The following is a 24,689-nucleotide window of genomic DNA, read 5'->3' on the forward strand; positions in this document are numbered from 1 at the left end:
GTGAGCTAGACCCGAATGTATCAGAGCTCTTTACATGAGAACCCGTTAAGTTACAGGCGAACACATTCAGTTTTGTTTGGTACAGGGAGATTAGGTGATTTGCCCAGAATCACAGAATGTTGAGCGTCCCTACCGAGCGTCGAACCTGGTTCCCCAGCTCTGAGGTCGACCGCCCTAGCCCTTAGGCACATCCTTTCCCCAACAAATTTAGCAATGACAGTCAAAAAGAAATAGCACTAAAGGCTCAGCATCCCACTCAATAGCCAATTGGCGTCAATGAAAATGTCTAGTTGAAGTATAAATGCATTTCAGTTGATACAAGGGTAGGCTCTTCTATGTCAGGTATCAATTAGCATAGAAACACAATGCAAAGACCCAGAATGCAAAATGCCTAATCTTGCTTAGTTATAGTGACATGGTCAAAAGTGACCAAGGAACAATCGCTGCTGTACAAGACGTGAACTCCACTTGAAACTACAGAGGCTAAACGCTATTCACAAGAACCCTTTGTGGAGTATTCATAATCTGTGTTCCTTGATCACTTTTGACGACATCAATATAAATCTGCAAGATTAGCTACTTTGAATTTTGGGTGCTTTCATTCGGTGCGTTTACACGTGTTACTGTCTGTCTGACAGTGCCGGTCACACAGGGGCTTGTCATCGCTCAACCTGGTGTTTATTTTCACGAGTCCAAAGGACATTGAGGGAGGTAGGGGAGGAGTCATGGGAAGGAAGAGGTCTCTGAACTCTGCTGCCCAGCCTATGATCGTGGTAAATTTTAACCCAAAAACTCATTCTAGCTACATTTTTTGTATTCAGACTCGTGTCACAAAATAACAAGCATTTGCAATGCAACAGGTCTTGCATTCACACGATTTTGAGCTATTGGCATTGTAAATGACAATGCCTTCTATTTATGTTTTAGGTTTTTACAACATAAATACAAGGCATTGTTATTTACAATACTAATAGCTTAAAAAACGCAATAAACCTCACCATCTATACCAACAGAAAGGGCGCTTTAGATATATCAGGTGAAAGAGCAAACACCCCGAGTGGCGCAGATGAAAGCACCTCAGAATGCTCCTGCAATAGATCTATGCGTTTTAACCTACTGGTGACATGTTCAAATCCTATTTGACCTGCTATAAACAACTGGATGCGACTCAATTCAAATTAAGCACTGGCAAGAGCAATATGCTCCTTAAAGGAAAAAGTAACAACATCCTGGAAAAAGCAAACACTCATTGGGAATGAAAGATTAAATAAAGCTTGTGAAATGTAAGCAGGAACAACATGGTGAACTTAACGCTTTTACACTCACTATTCAGAAATCAGTGAGTGCTTCTGCCTGAAAACTACAGGGCCCAGAAAGGACCCATTTCAATGTCCACTGCTTATATGCTTACAAAATGTAAGCATATTGGTTTAAAAAGACCACATTCGTGAACACAAAGCCGCCGTACACATTTTGTTTTCCAATCCACCCATCAACCAGGTATCACAGTACCTCCAGGTTTGGCGCACTTCCCCACCGGGGGAAAACAGCGCTTCACTGGCAAACTGAGTAAAGTGACTCTAATGTTTTTGGGGTTTGAATACAACCGATCTGGGCACTTTAAGAACATTCCGTCTTGCTTTATTTATTGATTTTTCATATTTTGAACCTTTTATTTCCGTGGCTGTACTTTGGAATAGAAAAATGTCAAAACGGCATTTCCAGCAAAAGTGTTTTGTTTTTTGCATCCATTTCACAGGGGAACAAATGAACGACAGGAAGAAAGAGAGGGTGAGAACCATTTCTTGAGCCACGGTTTTCGGTAAGTGAGGAGGAGTTAGACAGACAGAGAGGGAATAAGAGTAAGAAAGAGAGGGGGGCAGCTGCCAACTGCAGAACAGAAGCGGACACCTTCCTTGTCTTGTCTGGGCAGGAAGCAAGAGACGGAGACCTTTTCCTTCTCTGCTCCCCGCCCGTCCCCAAACAGCCACTAATGCCAGCCTTCTCTGCAGTGCTTGGATATTTCTTACGTCCAGGGACGCATGTTCCAAATTAAAAAGTAGGGGCACGGAATCTATAGAATTAAAGAAGTAGGGGCACGCCGTGCCCTGCCGTTCCCGCCCACGTCGACCACTGATTGTATCAGATTCCTTGTGGTGGCCCCTGGGGTTTGGCGGCCCTGTGCAGGTGCACAGCTTGCACATGCCTAAGGCCGCCCCTGGGTACTACTTTAACACCTACTTCGCTCTTATTACCCTTTTTCAGCACACCCTGGTTCCCAGTGCAATCCATCCCAAAATCATATGTCACAGGCCTCAAAGCTTGAATCAAGTCCAACCATGAATAGCGGCCAACCTATCCAGGCTCATCTGCTGTGAAAACCTGTCGCCGTCATATTGTGACAAAGGGAAGAGCCCAGGACCACAGCAGACTACACTCGACTTTGGTGAAAAGGTTTGCGTTCCTGGGAGCAGAACCTTCACTAGCACAGACTACCACCGGTCCTGGCACAAAGATGGTGCACCACATTTTGGGACCTTCAGCTGCCTGTTAAGGAGGGGAATCTTCTGGGTTTATTGTAAGAATGATATGCCTCAGAAGCCAGAACCCATTTTCAAACCTTAAATTGGTACCCGATAATGTGTATGATAAGTGCTTGGTGAGTACCACACACTAAATGTATGGGATAAAATACATGGACATTCTGGTTCCTTTTCTCTGGTACCGGACCCAGTATCAAAACATTACCCAAGTCAAACTTACAAATGTTTTCCTGGAGTTGATACCCGCTTTTGCAAGAGACTCATAGGATCAGACGGTCAATAGATCTTAAACAGTTATGAGCCTCCACAGATCCAAAGGATTGTTTACTAACGTTGTCCATAGGTTTCAATTTACTTTACCCTGATGACAAAATAGTGACTCCGTTTTCTTCAGAAATTACGATTTTGCCGAGATTCTCTTCAGGGACAGAGCCAGCTCCTGGCCCAAATGGTTATCTTACTGCAGTGTCCACGACCTGCCATTTCTAATTCCAGCCAATCAGCTCCTTTTCCCACTTCAAGATTTACTCTGATTGGGCTCCCACCCTTACATCCTCTAAATAGCTCTTCCCCCTTTGGCCAGGTTTTGCCACCTTTAAGCAATTTGCTTTGCTCTCAGGTACAAAACCCTGGCCGAGAAAATGGCTTCTTTATGTGAAGACAAGGAACTATATCCATCTTTCGAACTTACAGCTCCTTTATCTCCAGTTGTGACTGAGACATAATTCAGGTTCTTATTTTTGTTTCCTAATAAAACTTACACCAGAGCTCAAGCTGTATCTTAATGCTCCAAAAGACACCTCTGTTCTCCACAGCCATCTCATATGCGAATGCAGCAATAACGGTAAACTTCGCCATGGATAAAGGGGAAGCCAATGCACTCTAACAAACAATTAGGGAAGCCATAAACTACTGATGTTCTCAACTTTGTGCCTCCTGATAAACTAGCAGCTTTGGGTCTCATCGCAAAACTTGTTTTTTCCGGAGCTTTATATAGCGCGAACTTGACCTGAGGGTATCGGAGCGCTTTACGTGAGCACCAGCTCCGTTACACAAGGACACCCTCATTTACAAAAATTAAATAATTGTTAGGAACGGGTGATTAAGTGATTTGCCCAGGACCACAGGATGTTGAGCGTCGTTGCGGAGACTCGAACCCGGTTCCCCAGGTTGAAGGCCTATTGGCGTTGCTGCAATGCTCATGCTCTACAGTATCCTAAAGCCGATATGGCGCATACTAATCAACAGATGCTGCTGTTTCCTTAACATCTGCAGAGTGCAACTCGTATGCCCCGCACATTGCGTTTTATAGCTATAATGTTGTCTGTGTGTACACATCCTACGACTTTGATGATGTGTACTGTTTAACACCTGTAAAAAACTGTAAGCTCCTTGCATTTTAATTTCTAATGCTACATGTATATTTTGAACCTTTTTTTCATCAGGACCTTGTCTTATCATAAAGTAAAACAAATTAATTGAAAAAATTGCATCAAGCTCAATTCAGCTATCTGAGCAGCTCTGGTGAAATGTGACAGCAGTTGTACAATTTAGATGGCAGAGAGAGAGAGAGAGAGTGGTAAGAGTTGTGTGCACACCGCACAATGCCACACAATTCCACTCCCCTCCATTCAATGCCACACAATTTCACACCACTCCATGCCACATAATGCCACACAATTCCACTCCACCCACTCCATACCACACAATGCCACATAATTCCACTCCATGCCACACATAGCACACAATTCTACTCAACTCCACACAATTCCACTCCACTCTGCTCCATGTCACACAACACCCTTTCTCTATTGCACTCCACTTCACACAATTCCATTCAACTCCACACAGTGCCACATAATTCCACTAGACTCCACACCACACAATGCCACTCATTCCATGCCACACAATATAACTCCACTCTATGCCACTCAAAGGCAACCCACTGTACTCCGCATAATGGCACTCCACTACATGCCACTCAATGCTACTCCACTCCACACACAATGCCACTCTATGCCACTCCACTTCACCCAATTACACTCCACTCCACGCCACGCCACGCCATGTCACTCCATTCCAATCCACACAATTCTACTCCACGTCACAAAAAGCCACACAATGCCACTCCACTTCACACAATGCCACACAATGCCATTCCACTCCACACAGTGCCACTCCACTTCACATAATTCCACTCCACTGCACTCTAATCCATACAATTCATCTCCACACAATGCCACATAATGCCACTCCACTTGCTGCCCCACAAAGCTACTCAATGCCACACAAAGTCACTCCACTACGCTTCACGCCACACAATGCAATTCCACTCCATGCCACACTATTCCACTCCATGCCACACAATGCCACTACATGTCACTCAATGCCATTCAACTCCACTCAATGCCACTTCACTCCACTTCATGGCACACAATAACACTCCACACCACACAATACTACTGTGCTCCACTCAATGCCACTCCACGCCTCTCTACTTAGTGCCACTCCACTCCATGCCACTCCACTCCACACCACACAGTGACAGTCTGCTCCATTCAATACCACTCCACACCACACAATGCCACTCCGCTCCACTCTGCAACATGCAATGCACTCCACTCCACACCACACTACACAATGCATTCCACTCCACATTACACCTCACAATGCCACCCCAAACAATGGCATTTAATGCTACACAATGCCACTTCACTCCACTCCACTCAAAGCCACTTCTCTCCACTCAATTGTAATTGATTAGGGCGATCCTAAACCTACCCGTGAACACTCCCCTCCTGCAGCTTAGACTTGATCTTGGTCTTAAAACTATTAACCATTTTGCCATTCTTAGGGCTCCCCCGTTTTGGATAAGAATATGGACTAGTAACACACAGGTCCTGGTGAAGGAGGCCCTGGAAGACTTATTGATTCTGCAAAAACAAACATGCCGTATTAAGTGGTTAAACAAGATCAAGGATTGGCTATTAAAACTAGGGTGTATGTGGGAGGAGCCAGTGTCCATAACAAAAACAATGGTTCCCCTCCTCAAAAATAGTTTTGGGAGTATTTGGATATACAAAGTATTGAAGGTAATGCACATGGTACTCTAACCTCTAGTTTTATAAATATAAAAGGATGGTTTCGTTTCGAGATGTTTATGGATGACATCGAACTCCCCCCCCCCCCCTTCCACACCCCGGCAAAGAGCTCTGTATATTCAATTTAGATATGGAGTTCTCCCTTTAAAATTCAGAAGAAGTACCTTGGAAAATGTATCTGTAACATCAGTGTGCCCCACCTGTCTTTCCTCTCCTGAGACACTTGTTCACTTTCTTTTCTTTTGCCCCTCTTATGTGGACCTCCGGAAAAAGCGGATAATTCCTGCTTGCCGCTTATTATCTTTTACACGCCCCAGTGAAGCTTTACGTATTTGTAAGTCAGATACCACAAGGTGGCTAGTGTTTGCAATTTTGAGATTTCTGCTCTTTGCCTGGTGGAAGAGGTCAAAATGATTAAAAATAATTCTGAGAATCTGATATGAAAATGCATACCACCTTGATATGGGGCCCCTAATTTGATGCCACGGAATATAATCATACATTTTATTAACATAGCTGCTCTGGAACATGGAAACATGTTCTCCTCAAACTACCCTGCAAAAGGTGGATCCAATGCAAAATTTTAATATTGCTAGATGTTGTGATAGCTTGTTTTTAAAACAGAATCTTTTATGATGTAATGCAGTGTAATATTTTATTTGTTTTTATGCTCATGTTTTTCTTTTTACGATGTAAATGATCATATCATTGATCTAATAAAATAATATATATATACAAGTCAGAATGTTGTCAGGGAACTACAACAAACCAGAATCGTCGAGGTCAATAAATGGTGGGAGAAAACTACTTCGGAAAAATATATAGGATTCAAGAGAGTGCCGAGAGGCTTGAGAATTGTAATAATGCCAACGTTAAATGATCTGGATTTGGATTTAATCAAACAGTGGCAATCAGGCACAAACAAATGATTTTTAAATTAATGAGAACCCTGATCATTTACGTAGAAAGGAAACTAGAGGTTACACTTTCTAAAATCAAACAGCTGGAAGAAGAACTTGATAAATTTCAGAACAATGAAGAAAAGAAAGAGTTACGTGAAACAATAGAGAAAAAATTAACAAACATGAAGCTGACGTGAAGAAGAGGAAGGCCAATAAATTCAATCGTGATCGAATTAATTACGCAAATGGCCGAATTTACACATTTGCAAGGAAATATGATTCATTGAGAAATAGAGCTGCAATGGACAGATGCACGGGCTATGAGACCACTGGCACAATCGACAGCTCGGATATAAGCTCAGCAGAAGAAGAAGAAGCGAGTATATCTAAATTGGATTTTTTCAGGGAGATGAGGCTTGCACAAATGGTGACGCGACAACGAGGAAGAGGAAGAGGAACAACGTGGGGAAGGGGACAAAGCGAACCCTAACCCGAAGAAGCAGAAGGCGGAGCAAAGCCCAAAAAAGGAGGAGAAAAGAAAAGGCAAAAGTAATGAAGAAATGTAACCAAAAAGATCTGGTGATTAACATCTCCAATAAAATCCTGAGCTCTGATCAAACAAGCTTATTAAACAAAGGATTAACTTTCTGTCCAAACTACAATATGGACATTCCAAACTTCCGGATTGATTTGTATAAATTCTCTTGCAAAGTAAAACTCAAAAAATACTATGAGGACAGGCCATCAAACCCACAAAATCCTAATCAAACATCCATTGCCATCTCGTCATTAAATCAAGGAGATCTTGCAACTCTGAGAACTTTGAGAACACTAGGGGACACCGCCAAGGACACAAACACAACAATGAATTCACAAATAGATGATGATATACAACTATGTCAGGATGAGGGCATTGAAACATGGAAGGGTGGAGAAAGTGGATTGGAAACCCAATCGAAATTTTGTCCGCAACTCCCTCCTGGGAATAAAGTAGACCTTTTTCATGAAATTGTGGTGGAAGAAGTCAATAAGCTATCAAGATCCAAAAGGAACAAAAACAGATCTTGGAATCTAACACAAGGAGAACAAAAAGCCCTAAAAGAACTAAGAGACGATCCAAAAATCATCATAAAAGCCTATGACAAGGGCAGTAACATTGTTGTGCAAGATCTGAAACAATATATCAAAGAGGCCAAAAGACACCTAGAAAACAAAGAACATTATGAAAAGCTGGAGAAAGATCCAATGGACCTCTGGACTAAAGAATACCACATGAAATTACAAACATGGAAGGACAGGGGACTGATTGACTTTGAAGACCACATGTACCTTAAGGTTGACCATCCTGTAACAGCAACCATATGCTTTCTACCGAAAGTACACAAGTCAATCATCAAACCACCAGGGAGACCCATAGTGAGCGCAATAGGATTCCTCCTTGAGGAAACATCTTGCTACATAGATATATTCCTAATGGACTACGTAACATCTCTTTCTTCGTATCTGAAAGATACAACAGACTTCCTAAAAAAGATCCAGGACATACGATGGAATGATCAACAAACCATGGTCACCATAGATGTGACATCCTTGTACACATCGATCCTCCATCTGGATGGATTAACAGCGGTCAGACAATTTTTGAAAACTAGATCATTGAGCTTTCTGGAACATTCTGAGATGCTCATCGAAAGGTTGAATTATTGCCTGACACACAACATCTTCCTCTTCAAGGGAGAATTATTTCTCCAAAAGCAAGGCATGGTGATGGGAACATTATTCGCCTCCATATATGCGAATCTACTCATGGCGGTTTGGGAAACAGACATACTAAACAGTGAATACAGCTCTAACATCAGAATCTGGGCAAGGTTTAGAGACGATCTTTTCGTGCTATGGGAAGGAGAGTCATCAGATCTTGAAACCTATATTCAAACATTGAACAATAACAACTACAATCTCTCTTTCACATCAACATACAGCAAACATCAAGTAACATTCTTAGATGTGAAAGTGTTCATAAAGGATCACAAAATATGCACAAAAGTGCATCGGAAACCAACTGCCTGCAATAGTATACTCCACGCCAACAGTGGGCATCCAAGACATCTAAAGTGGAGTATACCATACGGAGAGATGCTCAGTGCCAAGAGAAACTGTTCGGAACCATCAGATATTGAACAAAATCTTGATGAGATGAGTACACGATTCCTGGACAGGGGCTACCCATTAGAAGTGATCAAAAATGCCAGAGCCGAAGTAAAACTTAAACCAAGATCAGAATTACTAGAAGCAAAGGAAGATCAAGAAGAGAATGACACCGCAGCACCATTACTCATGCCTTGCGTGCCAGAGAGCCTACTAACCGAGCTGAATAGTAGTCGAGGGGAGACAGCAGTGCGGGGAGGGGGGGCGGGGGAAGTTTTGGTTTATTGTCTTATTGTTGGGGGAAGGGGAGGGGGTATACCTTGCATATATAGCGTACTGCTAGGAGACAGCAATGTGATCGTTATAGTTAACGTGTACGAATGGTGCCAAGCAAGGGTAACGACGAAGACAGTGATTAGGATAGGTTTTTTTTTTCCTGTCTATTATACACTGACACCCTGAAAGGGGTATGTTTCATGATGTGCAAAAGGCAATACACATTTCTTTTTTTTTTTTTTAAAAGAAGAGGATGACACAACACGCTTGATCATGGACTTCAATGTCGAAAATAAGACCTTAAAAAACGTCATAAAGAAAAATTGGAGCATCTTAATGCTCGATGAAACATTGAAGCGGAAGTTACCATCTAGTCCTAACATCACACATAGGCAAAACAGCGTCTTTAGGCGATCTCCTGACACATAGCCACCTGGAGATTAAAGAACCGAAGATAACAACATGGCTAAACACACCTGGATTTTGGAAATGTTCAAAACGCTGGGCCTGCGAACATGGTCGCAACACCCGTTCATACCAACTCCAAAATGGGAAAACAGAGCAAATCATCAATCACATCACATGTGAATCTAAATATGTGATATATATATTGGAATGCCCCTGTAAAAAACAATACGTAGGGAGTACCATTATTAAATTAAAACTGCGAGTACTCCAGCATCTCAGAGCCATAAAGAACAAAGATCTTTCTTATCCCATGGCGAAGCACTTTGCAGAACATCACTCAGGTGACAGCCAACTATTAACATACTTTGGCTTGAAAATAGTAAAACAAAAAGAACGAGGAGGGGACAGAACCCTGGACCTGAGAAAGGCAGAGTCACGATACATCTTAGCCATTGGGACTGAAAACCCTTATGGTCATAATCTGGATGCAGAGTTGCATGTACATCTGCAATAAAGATGGGACTTCCAAGAGAAAAGGATGTGACCATGATAAAATCCAATAAGAATAAAGGAGAGGGAGGAGAAAAAAACGCTCTCTTTTTTTGGCAATACACGAAAAGGAGGAAAAGTGAAGAAAAATAGAATTTCTGTGCAATAATATGCACGATCATTGTACTAAATCCAAATTTGAGACAAACTTTTACTCATGAGTTCTCATTAAGAACAAAGGGGAAAAAGTGTGAAATAGATTGCACAAAGCACTAAGCACTTTCTCTTGTAGAACTTATATATCATTAACTCTTCTTGGATTAATGTCATTTGAAAAAAACATGAACAGTAAAGAATAAGACACTATGATACAGACTAATTAATATGAACTCCTGATTAGCACATGGCTTTAAGTTGTATTGCACTTTGCACTTTGGAAAACAAAGCTATTAAGGACAATAACTTGATTGATTATTGAGTACTTCAAGGATATTTTATATTATTGAACTCATACAATATGAATGCTCGTTTTTAATGTCTTTTTAAGAATTGCACCTTTCTCCTTAAACTCCTCCTTATAGAAAAAACTGTTGCGTAATTTTGCACAAAAATATTCAAATGTTTTTTATCTCCTCCCAAGAGAGATCATGAATTTATGTACCTTTGTTTCTTACTGCCTTACAATAATGGTACTTCACCGACAGAAACAAGAGTATAAATGGCAGCCGCCAGTTGCCACATCTCTGTATAAAATGAGGGTTAGCAGTCTAATATGTTGTAAATAATTCAAACAGACAAGGGATCTTAATGCACATGTTCACTTTAAATAGACGTTCTAGATAGCAGGACTCTATGGTCCAGTTGAAGGCAGGAGCCGAAACGCGTTGAGCGTCCATGCTTTGCACAATGGTGTACTAATAAAGCACTTTTGTGGTCAGTTACCTGTGGAGTTTTTTGCTCCGTGGTGCTGTGGAACTCTTGCCGTGTGGAGGTGTGGAGTTTTGTTGGAATATATATACATATATATATATACATATATATATGTATATATATATAGAATAAATTATTAACAAAAAAAAGTATATAAATTTTAAAATCAAATTAAAAATCATCTATTACTCATATCGATAGGAAACATTACAGTACGCTTGGAGAGGATTGACATGATAACTTTATTGAATATACGACATTCCTGCTTTTTGGATTTTATCCTGATTACATCTTTTGAGTAGTATTAGGGCACACTGCTGATAATATTTGCTCGTTTAATTATTATTATCCTGTGATGTACGATTTGTATTTTATACTAAAACTGTCTTGGATTGTCCATGTATTTCATATGATCCCATTTTAGCACAGATGATGATTTAAAGTGTTCCGAGTTTTACTACAATGATATGTATTTAGACTTTGTATTAAGTGCTAAACTCGGTAGATTGGGTCATATTTACATTCGGATATAATCATTTGTATATTACGTGCATATATTAAGCGTCTGTCTTTTCAGCAGGAAGTTGAAAATATAAAATGATAGTATGTCTTCCATTTCCCCTCCGTCATGTGACAGGGGTGTTTACATTTTTAAACAGCGTCATACGCAAAGTTTGTCCCATGTGATCAAGCCACTCCGGTGGCGAAACGCGTCATGACAGAAGGGAGACTCTTATACTTTTTCAAATAAAGAGTGTTCACCGATGAAGAGGAGTTCGTGTATTCTTGTTTGTGGAGAAAACTGATGAACTGATGAATACTTCGTGCCTATATATATATATTTATATAGTGCTTACTACCCCCGATGAGACACAGAAGCGCTTTGCAACATGGCACTTCACTCCACTCAATGCCACACCACAGAATACCACTCCAACCCACGCCACACAATGCTACTCCACTCCACACAATGCCACTCCACTTCATGCCACTCCCACTCCACGCCGCACAATATCACTTTACTCCACTCCACATCACACAAAGTCACTCCGCTCCACTCCTAGCCTCACAATGACACTCCACTCTATGCCACTGCCACACAATGCCATTCCACTTCACGCCACACAATGCCACTCCACGCCATGCCACTCCACTCCACCAAAGTCAATAGATCTCATATAGGCGAGACCTATTGGCCTTGCCAATGCCTGTTTTTGCAGGGGTTGTTTTACAAGTTCAGTGAGGATTATTATTTTGATTGATTTTTGCAATCAAAGGGGATTATCTGTTGTGGTAATATTTATTAGTTCCTACGGAAGATATCCCAATGCTGGTGTTCTTTTTTACTAAATGTGTTTGAACTTGTCCCTGTAGTTACTCAACCCTTTCCAACAAGATGTTTTTCATTTTAGTGTTACCCATTCCTGGAGGGATATCCCTCTTCCCCAGTTGCTGGATTCCATTCATTGGGTGTTATTTCATTTTGGTTTGGTCTCTTTCCTACTCATTGGGAATTATCACTTGATCCTCTATGTATTTCACCATTCCAGAGGTTTTTACCCCCTTGGTATGTTTTCATGGTCCTTTGTATATTTGCTAATTCTAGAGATTAAGAACGTATTTGTGTATTTCCCCATTTTCAGTGGGTTAATGCTGGTTTCAGTGGCAATTTATCAACTTCTGGAACTTTACAGTGTTTATTTTCCTATATCGGAGAGTGATGTTTGTACCTGTTACTGATGTTATTTGCCATTGTCAGAGTTCCCATTGGTTATTTGTCTTATCCTTGAAATCATCATCTATGAGGGGAGTAGGAGAAATAGAGAGAGTTTTAAAACTTGCTCCACAGTCATGCCTGCCTCAACAAGGCAACCAGTTTGGGCACAAATCCCTGTACAATTGTTAGTAGTTAGGGATTTGCATCAAATCCCTTAGATGGTTACATGGAAACACCCATGTACCCTTAACGGGATCGCCCTTGAAGCAAAGTACTGCAAAGGTCGGCCTGGTGCTACTTTTTGTTCATTTGGCCAACTTTCCAACACAAATCCTGATGTGCGCCATTTGCATTACAAAAGTATCGGAAACCCAGGGCCAAATGTTAGTAAATCTTGGCCTTTGTTCCTATCTCCGGCTCGTGCTTGAAATACATATAGGTGAAGGTGCCAGAGCTGTTCCTGACCTTCTGCCCATTCCACCCCTTTAAATTTTATTCCTGACCTTCTAGGCATCTAGCCCAAAATCAAAAACACAATACAAGGCCACTGGGTCTAGTACGAAAATAAAGAGTTGTGGTATCCCATTCTTAGGACGACTCCCCTCACCCACCCGAGGGTGGCATGCTTCATCATAGGGGATCTCCTTGCACTACGAGCCTAGTCGTAGTGCGCGCTACAACCCTCTCTCTGAGAGGGAGGAGCTCAGGGATGTTTTGATAGAGATAATGAGGTAGACTAAACCTCTAGATGAGCAGGGTCTGGGGAGGGGGTAAGTGAGCAAGTGAAGTGTGGTTAAAACTAGCTCTACGTTGTGCTGGGCAATTTTAATAATTCATACATAGGCTAGGATTAAGAGGAAAGAATCTAAGACAGAGGGAAATTCAATCTGTCAAAAATGGTGGATGGGTCAACATGTTTCAGCCTAGTGCTCTCCAAAGGGATGCAGGGACTTTCATCAGGATCACAAAAAAAGTGCAAAAAAGTATGGTGCCGATAGCCACTTGTATAACTTTGAAACTGTGGTAAAATCTATATACAAAACCAGTAGATGGAGTGAATCGTCACTCGGATGTAGAATGCACTTTGAAGATATTGGTCTGCAAACTCCCCTAATTGTCGGGTGAGTGCATGAATACCTGTAACCTCGGTAACACAGACTCAAGGTGGCATTCAGTCCCTTATTCAGGGGAAGATGCGGTCCTAACGTGGCCCCATCGATATCGACGTTAGGTCTTCCCCTGAATAAGGGACTGAATGCCACCGTGAGTCTGTGTTACCGAGGTACAGGTATTAATGCGAAATATCTAGCCAAAAATGCCTGCTATAAATACATTTAAATGTCCTCTTAATCCCGTGTAAACCCTCTGATGACTACATTGGATGTACCTCGAGGTGTGTCTTCTCACACCTAGCAGCTGCTGCCCGTTGTCATAATACACTCCTCTTCCCCTTACTTCTGCTCTTAGCATCTGGCCTGCATTTGTAACGTTTGTTGTGACCCGTTCCTTTCGGTGCCTTCATAAGTTCCCACCCAGCCTGCCATTTACTGTCTGCTTGAACAATCCAGAGTAGACCAAGGACTGGGGAAAGGTGGAGTAAAGTCGTTGGAGAAAGTCTTAAAGACTTCTCCATGACATTATTCTAGCCACCAGCTTCAGTCCAATTATCCCTTGACTCTGACCCCCGCATCTCCCACATTCGATATTTAGCCTTACCATTCAGTAATACAAGCTAATACTGTTAAACATCTACTGTGCATGTCCCTACATCATCAAACAAACGAAATACTACAAACATTTCGAATAATGTACTCAAAATGCCCGTGACCGCATGTATTTAGAATAAAAATCTAAAAAATAATTGCCAAATTCTAGAGGTATATCACCAGTTTCAGCACAGTCAGCAGCATTTCAAGTATCCTTCTCACACAGGGACCACTTACAGCACTGTCATTGGCAGTGCAAACTTCACTCACAAGCACAAAGTGGGACTGGAGTATGGTTCCACTTGTGAGATGGAATCAGCCTTTTAGACTAAGGAGGACGTGGGCTGTGGCTAGGATCATTGGCGTAACTATACTTGAAGCGGCCCCCTGCAAAGTACATAGAGGGGCCCCCCACGCTCCGGACCCAGTCAGCAGCTCTCAGGTCAGGGTCCGGGGCCTGCCATCTGTGCACAGTGTAAGAGGGGGGCCCCTGGAGCTCGGGCCCCCTGCCCCAAAGGGGCTGCAGGGGCAATTGTTACGCCACTGACTAGCATAAGTGTACCTTGGAGGTTCTTCAGGTAATGTGTTGCAGAATATGCTACAAAATAATGGCTCAGCCTTGTTTGCTTAAGGGTGTTGCTTTTCCAGTCAACAGTGTATCCTGTATGGAAAACATTGAAGATCACATACAAGGTCGGACAATGGTTAAGAGTAAGATCAGTGGTGGGTCCTGACAGGGATGAATGCAGGTTGAGATAGTGGAGTCTAGCCTAGGGTAAAATGGGAGAAGACAGACCATGGCTTCAGCTCTAGTTTCACTCACATGTTGGAATTGAGGCTGATGGCTGAGGCTGGAAGTCAGGGGTAAGGGAAGCAACTGGAGCTCTATATATGTGCTCATGTCAAAAGATAGGCAAGCTTCTTGAAAGAACCACTAGCCCACAGAACGGGTCTAAAGTGATTTCTACAGGGCTTTATCGGGCTTGGATGTAGCATGACCATTAGGGGCTGAAAGACAGCTAGTTGAAGCACTCGAACTAGGTGATGGCCCCACCATTGCCCTTCAGTCTGTGCTACCTGGGCACTGCTTGGAGGGCAGTTACGCGTGGGCTAGTTACGCGACCCCCAGCAAGTTTTATAGAAACCTTAACTGCAAGCGACCAAACCAAAAGCAACAACGCTGTTCTTCATTGTCAGTTTCCACTCTGACCTGCCATATGTGATACCCCTATGTCCTCAATTGGGGCGTTAAAAACCAGTCAAATGTTATAAATTTAGTCCTGAAGATGATCCCGTTAATCAATGAGCTTGGGATCGAAACGTCGACTTTTTAAAAATAGTGCCACAAATATCCATTGTGCTTACTCGTTGTGGTCTCTATTTTGTCAAACTTGCTAGAACTTCATTTATGCCTGCAAGTTGCAACAGCTCTCAGTCTTTGCCTGTAACTGTTGTTTGTCCTAAACTGTCTGCATTGTTATTCCCTTTTTTCCCCCCGCACGTTCCCCATGCTATAGGGTGTAGGATTGTGCCCCACGATAAATGTAGTGTTTTCATTATCCTTGACCATATCCTTTAGTATCTGGAAAATAAAAATCCCCTGTCCGGCTGGACATCGGATGTGTATAGTAACCCATTGTGGTCTATATTTAATTTTATGTAAAATTTAGTGTCTGCTCAGGACCATTGTTTTCTACATATATAATGGAGGGCACAAGTAAGCATGGGTTTGTAGGGCGATCAGGCAGAGTGGGGGTATTGCAAATTTGTGGTGTGGCATGTCATAATTGAGGCGGTGTGTAAGTGCTGGCCTCAGAGATCCATTTCACAGCAGGAACACGAAAGGAATCAGGAGGTAGTACCATGTGGAGGTCATAGGTTGAATATACCATCATCTGAGCAGAGTTGGGAGCGGACTGAATTGTCTGATCTGGGTGGGGGTGGCTTAAGGCTTCAGTTCCTCCCTGGCTTGGGAATGCCAGAGACCTCTTTGCCTTTGTGGGATTTAGGCTGGCTATGAAGGTCAAGAGCAGGGTTATAAATAGAGTGGGAGGTGGGGGAGAGCAGGAATGATTGACTTTGTCTGTAGTGGTGTCTGGGGACAGTTACAAAGTTAAGACCAGCTCCTGGCTTAGGGCAGTATGACTGGTGCCCACGTTGTACCAGCCGAGAAGGTCATTGGGGTGCCCTTTGAATAACAGGCTGGACTAAGAAAAGAGCAGCCTGCAGAGATTTATGTGTAAGCATTATTTTTCAGGGGATATTACAAGGGCATGATAACTCTGGTGATTAAGGCACGTGGGGTCAATATCTGCAATATGTCCATTCACAGTTTTGACTCATGATGTAGTAGCATAGAGGATAATGCACCTGCTGCAAGCAGAAAGTGTGACATGCAGATCACGGATTGCTATTTTATGTTAATAGCTCAGTGGGTTACTACTTTTGTCACAAAAATCCTTTTTTACTTGGAGTTCATAAGTAACAAAGTATTCTAATATAACACATTGAGCTATGAACTGGCTTCACAGTACTGCATGCTAACTGAATTTCATATGTTTAAACCTTTTTTGTTTTTCCCCCTCAATCTTTTGCTATTCTAAGGTTGCTCAAAAGTGTTCTTTTGAGTAGCAATACAATTTTATTAGTATAGCACCCCAATCATCGTGTTACCTTTATGGAGCGGCTATACAAACACTTTACACCTGGTTTGCAACACAAAAGTGATGCAAACCTGGAGCACAGTATAGTTTTGGAGCTTACTAACAAGCGCACATTCTGAATTGCTTTGGACAGTAGGCCTAAAGTGACATACAGTAGCACTATACGCTACTTTACCTCAAGGAGGCGTGGGTGGTAAATGGACTTTCTCATACACTCACCCATGACGTTTGATGCTAATCCCTATTTACTAACTTTGGTAGAATGGGATTTGCGTCAAAAAAGTATGCCTCCTCGCAGGTGTAAAGATGAAAAATAAATCCATTTTCTCCAAACCATTTAACCATTGCATGTATGCTGCACTGTACAGCACACATTCAGAGTGGTAAAGTGTTAAACTTTGTCAAAGCATAGAATATTTGATAGAATACTCTATAATTGACTGCTAAAATAAATTAGGTAGCGGTATGTGGATATTGCGAGAGGCTGTTTGCTGTGTGATACAATATTGGACAAAACCCTGAAAAACACTTATATGGTGGCACCATGCAATTTATTAATGGGCAAGATCAGTATTAATAGATGTACTTTTTGCACGCCTGTAGTATAGTAACTTGCAGGGTGTGCTACTGCATCACAATCGTAACTCATATCCCATCCACTTTATTACAAATGTCATAGAATAAAATGCACTTGTAATAAGGCCGATGGGATATCTGTCACTTCTGTGATGATGTAACCAATCAGTCACACTCTAAATAACACCCATAATTTAAGATCACTGTTTAGTAGAGAATGATAAACACTGGGACCCTTATGTATCAATTCGTCTCCCCAGAGACACAGAAATGGTAAGACCCCTAGAAGTTCCAGGCTGCATCCTCTTTGATTGTCCATTAGAACAAATGCCTATTGCTATTTATTCTTAACTTGTTGTCTTTAAGTGTGCAGCTTGTGAAATGGCCTTATAGGTACACCCAGATCACTCCAGACTTGAGCTCCCTTCAATATGTACCCCTGCAAGCTGTAGTGTGTCTTTTCTAGGTGATGAAATTGGCAGGGGTCAATATTATACAGTTTGACAGTAAAACATTTATTGCACTCTGAAGGACACTTTAAATCTGTCTTGATTTAAATGTGAGACCTGACAATCATGCCAGATCTCAGCAGCATGTGCTTAGCTTGCCGAGCCATTTTACTCGCTAAATCCTGCTCCATCATTGAAAAGGTATTGGTGGCAAACAGATACATTCTACTTTACCAAAAAGCTGACAATGTTAGATAGAAACTGTAAGGTTCAAAGTCCAGCTCAAGATTAACGGTGGGCAGAGAACTGCGCTCCGCTGACGGAGCGTGCGGAGTTTTGCCTACACCGCGTTCCGTTGAGAATGTGGAGTTTAGGCAAAACTCTGACTCCGCAGCGGAGCAGTGTTCAGCCCTGGGCCCCACAGTAAAAAGCCCCCCGCCTCCACCCCCTCTAATATTTTAAAAATAATAATAATAAGATTAAAAAACGCACACTTATCTCTATCGCGGTGTCTCCGGGCTGCCCTCCTACTCCTCGCCGTGGTCTCTCCTGCAGAGACCCCTGTGTCAGACATACGTCATGGTAGCACGCAGTCCTACAAGATGTACCTCTGATGTAGGGGTTTGCAGAAGAGACCACCGTAAGGAGGAGGAGGGCAGCCCGGAGACGCCGCTATAGAGGAAAGTGGTTTTTTTTTCTACTTTATTTTTTTTTTTAAACAATATTTACTCTTGACGGGCCGGCGGGGGCGTCGCACGTTTGTGATGAAGCCTTGAGGTCTGTTCGATGATGCGATGAGTCAGGCCTGTTGTATGTCACTTGCAGCCCAGAGTTTAGCTGCAGTAACCTGGGGGGGGGGGGGGGGAGAGGGAGGGTGTAGGTGCGGAGCAGAGTTCCACTGAGTTTTCGCCCAACTCGGTAGATCTCACCGTAGTGTGACTATGCCAGCTTCGCCCGTCCCTGCTTAAGATATCAACATCAAAGAGAAATAAGCATTGGCAAATCCAATTGGTCTGGCATTGTCTGCAGAGACAACATTGGTGTCACTCTAATGGACGCAGGACATAGCAGTGTGTTGGATGATGAAGTGTGAGAGACAGATGCACAGTTTTATGGTTCTCACTCAGTATGCTTGTAGCTTTGAACAGCTCTGCATGTCCCTTTATGGTTTTTCATATGGTAAATGTGCTTGGCTCGTTACTGCACTAGGTTGTCCAATCTGAGATTTTGTGTATAGTTGTGGTCCTGGCATGGTTGGAGGGAGGGATATGTTGGGATGGGGATGTTTATGATCATCCCATATCTGAATGTATTTGTGAGATATAAAGATATAGATGTTTGGGTCCTGCAGTTTTAGACTATATTAAACTCCTCTGAATTGTACAGCAATGTGTGACAGATCTCTTCAGTTATTCCATGCCAGTTCATTTGGCATTGCCATAGCTGTCTCTGGCAATAAAGGAAAATACTATGTGCAGATATACTGTATCTTAAAAGGCAGAATGCCCTCCCTCACAGTGAGGTTAGCCAATTGCTGACCTATCGCCCTGCAATGTATGCAGAAGCGGGCGGAACCAAATGTGAATGATACAACAACAGACCAAGGGATGAGGAGGCTTTCTGACAGCCCCTGGAAGTAAGCATACTATACTTATGATTTTACTAAAACCGAAAGGCCTTGCCTAACGTCAGAATGGAAAAAAACACAAATATGATCCTGCCCAATCTATGCCCCCAGGCTTTGGAACGACCTGTGCCAAGTCAGGTAAACTCCCAGCCTCCAACTTTTCTTGGATTTCCAATGCCCTCGAGGCCATCTATACAGAACACACCTCCACATTCACTCTATGATCCTGCCCTGGGCGAGGTCCGGGCAGAGCGGGCGAGCACAGGGGCAGTGAATACCCATCCAAACGTGTCTCTAAATGGTCTACCGACTGATCCGATCTAGGAGTAATCATTATTTGGCCATTGTTTAGAGAGTAATCGCAGACAGTTATCTGCTCCAGTGCGCATATTTATCATTTCCGTTTCCCATGGCTCAGTCATGTCTGGGGAAATATTTGCCTAGATCGTTTTTTTATCACCTGCTACTAAGTTTATGTCCCTGGTTAATGCCCATTCGTTGAGCGGTGATGTCACCCATTTTCGGGGGCGAGTCACCTGTCGCCCGATGTGAGGTGTGTGTGAGGTGTGTGTGGGGATGGGGGCCATGGGGAAAGGGTCGGGTTTGGTTTGTTTTAATAAATCCCCGTCCGTTCACGGGTCTATCTGCCCGCTCTCGGGTCCCGGGGTTTTCCAGTTACCTGTTCCAGCGGGACACCTTCCTCCGGTAGCTGCGGGAGGCCTCCGGTCCGGACAGTAGGTAGTCCCCGGGCCCCAATGCCGGTGCGGGGCCTGTGTAGAGCGGGTGCTGGAGCAGCCTGCGTAGTCGGGAGCGGAGAACAGGGAGGTGCCGCATGTTGTGCTCGGCTCCGGCGCTGCTGTCACCGGGCTCCAGGTGCACCCTCTTCCCGGCCCCTGCTTCCCCCTCTCGAGGCTCTTGGTGCATTCCGTTCCCGGTCCCTGCCGCCTCATCTCGGGACTCCTGCTGCACACCATGCTCGGCGCCAGTCCCTGGGCCTCCCCAGGAGTGATTCCTCCAGCCGGCCCCCTCCAGGGAGGAGGCATTGCCCAGCTTCCCCCCTGGGAACCCGTCACAGGTGCACGGCCCCTCCGGCTCCCTGAAGAGCCGGCCCCGAAGCTTAGGCCAGATGTGCAGGGAGAAATCCGCCGCGAGCAGAGCGGAGAGCAGCAGCAGGATGAGCAGCCGGTCCCGCCTGAAGACCCACATGCAGCTGAGAGGGGAGACCGCGGTGCTGCTGCTCGGTCAGCGCAGCATGGGATGGGTGTCGCCGCTCTCTGGTCCACCCTCCACGGGAGGAGTTTTGCCGATTGTCTCGGGTGCTGCTGCTCTGTTTGTCACTTACTGTCAAGAGGCGCGAGCGGGACCCCCGGTGCTTGCGCGCTCTGTCAGCCTTTCATGGGAGAGTCTTACTCAGTGACCCACAGCACCGTTCCCCTGTGGCCGCCTTGCACCTGGTCTAGCAGTGACTGGGTGCTGCTGCTCTGTGTGTCAGCATTTACTAGGGCAGCCCTTCTCAACGTCCCGGGCACTGCCGCCCTATGCCAGCCTTGCCCCAGGCTTAGCAGTGGACTGGGTGCTGCTGCTCTGTGTGTCAGCCTCACTTTGGAGAGTGTGCCTGAGTGTTCGCCGCTGCCCTATGGACTGTGCTCTGCTGCTCTGATCAGCCTATTAGAGGGCAGTCCGTTTTAGTGTCCAGTGTGACATTACACTCTGTGTTAATCTGGCTGGACGCTGTCGTTCCCCAGAGCTGCTTCAGGTTTCAGTCCAAAAGAACTCCTGAGTTTTTATCAAGGGTCCTCTGTATTCTGTGAGGCCCTCCGGGTAGGCACCTTGTTATCGGCGATGCTGTGATGTGTGCCACTCCTTCAGAAGTCTGTCCATTACATGAGGTGCTGCTCTGCGGTAGAACAACCCAGGTTGTGGGACCAGGTGTGTGTACAGGTTGCTGCTGTGCGGCGTGTCTGCCCTGCTGGGGAATGTCTGTGATGTCCCAGGTTGTTGCTGTGGGGTGGTGAGCTCCACTCGAACAGTCAGTCTGTCCTGTTTCCAGGGCAATGCAGGGTGCTTTTGTACACTGTGCTTTCCTGCAGTTGTCAGTGCTGTGCCGGGGTCCTGTAGTCCGGTATTCCAGCCTCACCGGGGTCGGTGCTGAATGCAGGGTGCTGTTTTACGGCGTGTCAAGCCCGCAGGAGTGTGTGTCGCAGCATGACCTGGCAGCCTGACTCCTTAATACGGGGTGTACTGTACGGGGTTTAGATCCTGAAGGACTCTGAATGCTGCACGTGTCCTTTCGATCCTACAGACAGATATTCGACATGAGCATAGAGGTGTCGCTGTCCTGCTCGCTATCCCCGCGGTTCTTTCGTGTTGCAGGATCCTGCTCTCGCGCTCCAGGTGGTGCACGCTGCCTCCCTGCAGCCTCCGCCCCCGTCACGCGAGCGCTGCGCTCTCCGGGTCAGAAGCTCCACTCCTGAGCCGGGGACAGACGCTGTTATCTCCAGACCTGAGCAGGCAGCCTCATTTAAGGGAAGCAGCAGACAGCAGCAATTAGGAAACAGCTGGCTGGCGAGGAGGCGTCCTCATTGGCTGTGTCGGATCACACCTGTGATGACATCTAGCCCCATCAGCAGGGTCTGGCAGAGCCCTCCGAGGACCACCAACCTCCACTCTCACACCTGCTCTTCACCTCTCTCTGCCTGCCCCCACTACAGCGCCCACGCGCCTTTTACCTCAACACAGCGCCTCTATAACGTCGGACCCACCGAGCCCCCCAGCTCGCTAAAACCTCACTCCCTGGGCACCTCGCCCATGTTACCCAACATCCTGCAAACCCTCCTCTCTTACCCCAAGATCCTCAGCTCATTACAAGATATTCAGACAACACCCTGAACTGCATCTAAGCTTCTCCCAGACTTCCAGCCCTAGCCCTCAGCGCCCACCCCTAGTCTAACGCCCCTGTAGGATTTCAGAAGCGTGCCTCACTTTTCATGATTCTAGACCCCTCGGACACCAGCCCTCAAGGCATCAGCCCCCTGGCCCTCAATCTCCTCCAAGATCGGATCCTGCCGCCTGAACCCCAGCTGTCCCTCCTGTGCCCGGGCTGTGCCCATGAGTCAGCCATGAGCGTGCCGGGCCGGCTCCAGCTGTGCTGCAGCCCGCTCCCCCTGCACCAAGGCTGCGATGAGCCGCGCCAGCCGGCTTCTCTCTGGAATGAAACAGAGCTGCACTGCTTGGGAGAGCAGCTGTGTTTCTTGTGTTAACCCCTTTTGACTCAGGACTTCAGTCCCACACAGCGGACAAGAAGCGCGCACCCTTAAGACCCTCTTCCCATTGGAAGCTCGCACGCGGATACAGATCTTAATTTCGAGTCAGGTGGTCATGGGAAATCCTCACATTTCTATCCGGAGCAGCATCCCCCTGTGGAATGTCCTGCACAACACTACACAGGGCCTCAATGAGAGCTGGATTTAACGGAACAGCCTCCAATTTCTGGAGGAATCTCTAAATCTGGAGCAGCTCCTACTGCTAGAATTACCTCCAAATAATAGCACTGTGTGTGGAGAACATTCAGCTGCAATATATGCTTTGTATTTAGAGATTGTTCAAGAGATTTTCAGTTTCTTCCAAACTTTAAGGCCCTCATTACGATGTCGGGTGAACTGCCACCAACAGGCAATCTGTGCTGGTTGGCCCAACATCTAGGGCAGCGGACCACACCGGCGGTCAAAGCGCAGAGGGCAGGGGGAAAGAATGACGCCTCCGACATGCTCAAAGAGCCCATCGAGGCTGCGGTTGGACAGTAATCCCTACAGTGAAAGCGGTGCCTGCGCAGGCACCGCTGTAGGGATTACGATGCCCATTTCCCCCAACCTTTTCATGGTGGTCCCATCGCTATGGAAAGACTGCGGAAAGGGACTTTGGGGGCCACTAGCTGGGCCCCTTGTCCCCAAAAGGCCTCCGCAACGTGGCCAGGGGGCACATGTAGTGCCTCCCCAAACATCCATGAACTGTGTGACAGACACCAAATGGTGCATGGATGTTTAAAAACATCCCTTTTTTCTACTGCGGCTTGTGCTGCAGCCCTTTTTCCGGGCACAGCACAAGTCGCAATAGAAAAAGGCATGTTTTCAACTGTCCACATGGTGGTTGTATCCTAATATTACTGGTGGGACTGCCAACTACTTGGCGGCTGGTCCCAATCCCGCTGTGACAAACAGTCTTCTGACCGCCATTGTAATAAGTCCCTAAATGAGGGCCATCTCTTAATTGGGAGACATTCCACCAGTGAAATCTCCCTCTTGATTTAACACTTCATCCATAAGTAAGAGGATTTCCTGGTACCACCCAACTCCAAATCAAGTTTATAGCTATTTATATCATGCTATACTTTAGATCCTATATGTAAGGTGATATTTCACAGCCTTCAATTTTTGCACTGATTAATGAGCACCAGCCTTGCCAAAGCGTGTCTTTCACGTGACCTGCACGTTTGTGAGATCTGTGCGTAGTTTTTCAAAATATTTAGGGTCCGATTCCGATCCTGTAAAAAGGCTGTACGAATCGTTGTACGGAGCGTTTACCCGGTACGACTCGTACCCGGTAAACTTTCCGTACAACCTAGGAAGTACGATTCGTATAGAAAGCCTATTTCCGTACGTTTCGTAAAAAAGCCTATACGGGTCAAAAAAACCTACGATTCTGATCCGGAACAGCTTGTACGCGACGTCCGGAGTTATTCAGGCAGCGGTTTCCAGCCCAGCAAGTACGATTCGTCCCTACGTCACTCCATACGGCTCTTTTTTTACGGGAGTTAAACACAGCCGCAAAAGCAGAGTCCGACGCGAACCGCTACGCAACGGAGCCCCGGTACACGACGTACACGCCATGAACCCCGTCGTACGTGTCATCCCAGTCCTCTTGGCCTACGACCTGGTGCACCGCACCCGACGCACACGCCGCAGAAGGTGAGAACAACACCCAGGGGCCAGGGTGGGGGTGAGGGACAGGAAACAAACCCCATACTCAAAGCCAAACCTATAATATGGAGGCCATACATTACCACCAGGGTCTGGTCACTTGGGGGGGGCATGGCCAGCAACCCCTGCGTACCGCAACAATGGAAGTGGACGTGTACAGTGAGTGGCACAGGTACCC

General features: G+C 45.1%; 1 protein-coding gene across 2 annotated transcripts in view; it reads right to left on the reverse strand.

Annotated features, from left to right (window-relative positions):
- Positions 1-22,035, reverse strand: part of FAM20A (FAM20A golgi associated secretory pathway pseudokinase) — a 267,701-nt gene extending 245,666 nt beyond the window's left edge. The window contains exon 1 of one of the 2 annotated variants that reach the window (XM_085617304.1): positions 20,215-22,035. In XM_085617304.1, the coding sequence (XP_085473430.1) occupies positions 20,215-20,741 (527 nt within the window). In that variant the 5' untranslated portion in view covers positions 20,742-22,035. The remainder of the gene's footprint in view (positions 1-20,214) is intronic. The other variant, XM_085617305.1, reaches the window with a different exon arrangement.
- Between the last annotated feature and the right edge of the window lie 2,654 nt (positions 22,036-24,689).

This window comes from Triturus cristatus, chromosome 7 (assembly GCF_964204655.1).
Source record: "Triturus cristatus chromosome 7, aTriCri1.1, whole genome shotgun sequence".
NCBI classification, from domain to species: domain Eukaryota; kingdom Metazoa; phylum Chordata; class Amphibia; order Caudata; family Salamandridae; genus Triturus; species Triturus cristatus.